The 5,587-nt window shown below is 42.3% G+C and overlaps 1 protein-coding gene across 1 annotated transcript in view; it reads right to left on the bottom strand.

Moving 5' to 3' along the window:
* The window catches only part of PSMC1 (proteasome 26S subunit, ATPase 1), a 12,387-nt gene extending 7,076 nt beyond the window's left edge, over positions 1–5,311 (bottom strand). The window contains exons 1-4 of the mRNA XM_017524563.2: positions 5,211–5,311; positions 2,500–2,553; positions 1,830–1,926; positions 2–94 (exon numbers count right to left, since the gene is read on the bottom strand). Of these exons, the coding sequence (XP_017380052.1) occupies positions 2–94; positions 1,830–1,926; positions 2,500–2,553; positions 5,211–5,213 (247 nt within the window). The 5' untranslated portion in view covers positions 5,214–5,311. The remainder of the gene's footprint in view (position 1; positions 95–1,829; positions 1,927–2,499; positions 2,554–5,210) is intronic.
* Between the last annotated feature and the right edge of the window lie 276 nt (positions 5,312–5,587).

The following is a 5,587-nucleotide window of genomic DNA, read 5'->3' as shown; positions in this document are numbered from 1 at the left end:
TCCTGATTTCTAATGAATTCTTCCTCCATGAGAAGGTAGTCTTTAATTCTCTCTAATTTCAGTAATTTTAGCCGGCACTGAGTGTGAGGTGTCACTGAAATTAAAATATAAAGTTTTATTATATGTGGAGCCTGAGGTTTGCAAGTAAGGAAAAAATACTAAGATTTTAAAATAAGCTTGTTTTTGTTGGAGAGAACTTCAGAAAAATTCAGTTCGGTAATCCTAAGTAAGCAGGTGCCAAATGGAAAGGGGAGTTTGGCTGTTATATAATCAAGTCTTTGAAAATGCGGAAGGGGCTTATAACCAAAGAGCTAGCCCCAAATCACATACACTGAATAGTTTGTATATTTAAAGAAGAAAAGAGATACCCAGGTCTGGTTTATTTTTTCCTATAGGTACTAATAAAAAGCTACATGTTGCTCAGTCAGTATACACTGTTGCATGCTGGCTGTATACATGCCCATCTATTTGTAGAATTCTAAAATATCAAGAATATTAACTCTTTATCACATATATGGCAAATATTTTTTCCACATATTATTTCTTTTGGCTTTGTTTCTAAGTCTCAGGCCAATATCATTTTTAGAGACAAATCTGTCCACCTTTTCTCTTATAGTTTCTGGGTTTTTCCACTTCAAAAACATTCTTCTTCCCTAACGTAAATTTCTGAATTTTCATTTATTTATTTTCACATGTATACCTGTAATCCATTTGGCAAGACCTGAGAATCTAATTTCATTTTCTTTGGACAAAAATTTTTGACATGTCCCTTATATTAAATAACTCATCCTATTCCCCACAGACCTGAAGTGGTACATTCAGTGTATATTAAATATCCATGTAACATGACTGTTTTTGAACTTCCTACTTTGTTCTGGTGGCCTGTCTCTTTCTGTACCAATACCATACTGATTCATTATGGTAGACTAATGGCTGGTTTTACTATCTGATACCCTTCAATTAACTGAACAACATTTTAAAAAGTGGTTTAAATTACTTCTTTTTCCTTCGAAGCAGGGAGGAGCATATTTAGATGAGGGTTTGGGGAGGTATTTGAGCTGAAGCCTGAGGGATGATGAGAAGCAGGCAGCCATGAGAAGAAAGAACATTTTAAGCAGGGGGATGAGTAAGGGCAAAGGCCCTAATACATACAAAAGTCAAAAAAACATAAGGCAGGCAGTGTGATCAATGAGCAAGGGGGAATGGCAGGGCTCAGGTCAGAGGTGTGCTGGGTCAGGTTACCTGGTTTGAATTTTATTCTATGTTCAGCAGGAAGCCATTGAAAAATTTTATTATAACTTCAGGCATTGCATGATCTGAATTTCAATACAGTGGCATTTCATTTCATGAAATAAATATGAACTTGAGTTAATAATGTTCAACCTGGGTTCTGTAATTTAAAACTATACTTTTATTTATTTATTTTTTATTTTATTTTGCGGCAGTCCCCCTCTGTCACCCAGGCTGGAGGGCAGTGGCACAATCTTGGCCCACTGCAACCTCTGCCTCCTGGGTTCAAGCGATTCTCCCGCCTTAGCCCCCCGGGTTAAAACTATACTTTTAATCCACTAGAAGAGCCAGTTAGAGAAAAACAGTGGCATTTCTTAAAGTGAGACACAGTCATATAATACCGTATTTTAAAACAAAAGTTAACCTGCATGTCAACCTAGAGGAATGCCACACTCAAGAGTTAGGTGGAACTGATTCACAAAGCCAGAGCTTCAGTTGCCCTTCTACTTCTTGTTTCCCCTTCCATGCTCTAAGCTACATGCACAGAGATGGTTCCTCCTAAGAACTGGAAAGATGGCAAGGAGGAGCCATGTCATTACCCAGTGGCAATTTGCTGGCAGCATCTGGTCCCTTTGTTTTCTTCTTCTTTTTCCCCACTCTAGTTGGTACAGGAGGTTCATATTTCTTTTTCTTGTCCTTGAGATTTTAGAACAGCAGAAAAAAAAATCACATGAAAATCACATTAAAACACAAATTTATTTCTGTACCACCATCATGTATTTTCAGGTGCCACAATTTTCCTCATCTTTTAGGATGTTATTAAAAACCTGACTTGTTTCACATTCCTGGAATTGTAATAAGTAAATATGATTATAATAAGTAAATGTAATCTTTTTACCATACACATTAAGTGACAATGAGTTGTATTATTCCAATAAGGTATAGAGGATTAAGAAGTTGTATTCCAAAAGTTTATGTAACCTGAACTTCACACCTCAGGACACCAAAATTATAGGCAATTTAACACTTCTGTAATGTCATTGCTTTTACATACTTAAATAACTCATAAATATCTATGTGATGGTTAGGTCAATAACCTTTTCTAAGCATGAAAAGCATATTTATTGTTATCTGTACGACAGGCTAGTTTAAAAACGACTGGATCATTCTGCTTTTTAAAATTCATGAATCCCCACAGAAGTTCTCGGCCGAGACCTATGATATTTCCCACACGTAGCTTCCATCACAGTACAAATGTGGCTTATTTACCTTGTCATCCTTCTTGCCACCTCCAGGACCATGACCACCACTCTGACTTTGACCCTTGGGGAGAAAAATCAGACACAGATGTAAATTCAGAATATGATCATTTCAAAAGAACGCCTTCATACTGTCCTGTGAGTCTATAACATGAACATTTCCCCCTCATTTTAACATTTCTGAACCCAAGATGTAATACTTGCAATCAATGTGTGCATTTAGTGTCACAGAATTTCTTTTTCCCTGGAAAGACGTTTAGATTACTGGTGCACCTGGCAATTGATTGCATCTTAGAATCAAGAACAACTCTACTGAGAAGTAGATATAACCAAAGAGGCCGAGAGTCTTAAGATCACCCCCTCTTGAGGGGAAAATAAGGAGCTTCACTCTAGTTACCCAGGCTGGAGTGCCATGGCACGATCTCGGCTCACTACAACCTCCGCCTCCCGGGTTCAAGCAATTCTCCTGCCTCAGCCTCCCGAGTAGCTGGGATTACAGGCAAGCGCCACCATGCCTAATTTTGTATTTTTAGTAGAGACAGGGTTTCTCCATGTTGGTCGGGCTGGTCTTGAACTCCCAACCTCAGGCAATCCGTCCACCTCGGCCTCCCAAAGTGCTGGGATTACATGTGTGAGCCACCAAGCCTGGCCGCTTCACATTTTTTGATAGAAAACTACCAGACTGAAGCCATCAAGAATATATTCCATAAAATACATAGCTATAAAAGCTAAGTCATTTTACACACTCAAAAATCATCAACCATTTACCCCTTACTTAGATAACACCAAGATCCAGAAGACTTTCCTTCCAATAGCACTTTAATTCCTACCCCTAAAGCCTGGGGGCTTTCGTGCAGGTCTTCTCAATCTGAAAAGCTGTATCACCTTAAAAGAGGTGCTTCACTCTTGTTGCCCAGGCTGGAGTGCAATGGCACAATCATTAAGGTGTGAAGAACTTACTGTATTAATAAACTCAGTAGGATTCCTGATTTTGAGAGACCCTTCAGTTACAGCGCAATGCGTAACACTGCAATGTCTCAGAAATAGTGACATTTCAAATATGAAGATAAATAAACTTACTAATTAGAAGGGCCCACTTAGCTTCCTCAAATCAGCTCCACACAGGCTCCTCTAAATTAATACACCAACAGTTCTTCATCTATTAGGCATTTTACATGTTTCTCAATCTCAAATAACAAGTACACCAATTACTGAGCCCCTCCTATATGCCAAGCAGTGTCCTAAACGTTCTCCAAGTATTATCCCACTTAATTCTCACAAACACCATGACATTGGTACTATCATTACGCCCTCATTTGCAGATAAGAAGACCAAGGTCCAGAGAGGTTAAATGACTTGCCTGTTGTCACACAGCCTGTAAGAGACAGAGCCACGAATCAAAACTCGGGTTTGCTGGTTGCCACAACCTGGGCGTTTCTCTACTGCCCTAGAAGAAACTGATGGGGTCTGTGATCCAGCACAGCCACTTACTGTGTTCCCGAATTTCTTCCTTATCAAAATGAGGACAATAGTAATTACCTCGAGGGAACTGTTGTAATAAATGAGAAAATGCTGGAAAAATACTTGGCACATGCTTAGAATACTACCCTGAAACCCTTATAACACCTCTATGAGATCTGGCCTTCTTGCTGTTCATGATAACAGGTTGAACATTCCCATCCCAGGTCCTTTGCACTTGCTGTATCTTCCGCCTGGACCACGTTTCCCTCAGACATCTGCAAAGGTTACTCCTTCAATTTCAGTCTGCTCAAATTTCACCTCCTCAGAGCAACCTTCATGGACACTATCAAAAACAGTAACCCCTCCATGCTATCCCTTTCTATACAATAACCATACAACGATGACTACTCAACACCTGACATCATATTAAATATTTCTGATTATTGTCTGCCTCCTGCTCTAGAATGCAAGCACCATGAAGGCAGGGACTTCATCAATCCTGCTCACTCCCTGTATCCTCAGTGTCTAGAACAGAAGCTAGTCAAAAGTTAAACCAATAACAAAACATCAAGTGCTAAGTAAATGCTTGTTTAGTGAATTGATGAATAAATGCTAGCTGTTTTTATTTTTACTACTGCATCACGGGCCCTTTCTGTCTGTGCTCCGCCTATCATAACAAGCGTCACTAAGGCCTCCTCCAAATGCCCCCAGCTCGAAAGGCCTTCCACGACTCCGCTCTCCCCTCTTCAGGTGGAATGAATCCCATCCTCTTCTCCAGCACCCTTCACCTGCCCGACTTGTCCCGGTGACTCGAGGAAGCGCCCCGGAAATTCCCAGCGCCGATCAGCAAAGCCCTGGTCCGCGGAGCAGCAAAGCCCTGGTCCGCGGAGCAGCAAAGCCCTGGTCCGCGGAGCAGCAAAGCCCTGGGTCCGAGGAGCAGCAAAGCCCTGGGTCCGAGGAGCAGCAAAGCCAGCGACCTGACTCGTCCTGCCGCCTCACAGGACCACGCGGGGAACCCTCTCTCTGCGCCAAGCCCCGGACCCAGGACCCCCGGGCAAGGCCCGCAGGTCGGCCCCGGCCCGCGGTGGACCTGAGCATCAGGGAGCTCTCTCCGGGAGCATCCACGCGCCGAGAAGACCAGGCCGGCAGAAGAAGAGAGCAGTCCGAGTTTCTCGGACAGCCGCCTAGTTCTCTCGCCTCAGGCCGCTGGGACCCCATCGCACCACGACCACCAGTGGAAAGAAACCCTTAGTCACTCACCATCTTGCCTTGGCCACTGGAGCTGCCGCTGCCGGAAGTTCTTCCACCTTTGTGGCCCGCCAGAAGCGGAAGTCGTTAGGGACGCTACGGAAGCCGATAGGAACCAAATTCTGCGATGACCAAATTGCGCCTCAAGGGCTTGTGCAGGCGGACTGGGGGCAACGCAGTAATTTATAAGCATGATGTGAACTTTATAAATATTTTACTTGAAAGTAATTTTGAATACCCCTTATGAGGCGGTTGTCAACAACTTAAGACAATGGCCCCGACTGTCAAAGAACTAGGACAATCGTGAAAATATAAAATATTTAATTAGGCAAAATTTATAACTGGTAAGAACTTTATTGTTCTAAAAACTGGGATGACATTTGGAACTG

This window comes from Cebus imitator, unplaced genomic scaffold, assembly GCF_001604975.1.
Source record: "Cebus imitator isolate Cc_AM_T3 unplaced genomic scaffold, Cebus_imitator-1.0 Scaffold34, whole genome shotgun sequence".
Taxonomy (NCBI): domain Eukaryota; kingdom Metazoa; phylum Chordata; class Mammalia; order Primates; family Cebidae; genus Cebus; species Cebus imitator.
The sequence above is the reverse complement of the archived record's forward strand: the minus strand, read 5'-3'. Positions and strand labels throughout refer to the sequence as shown.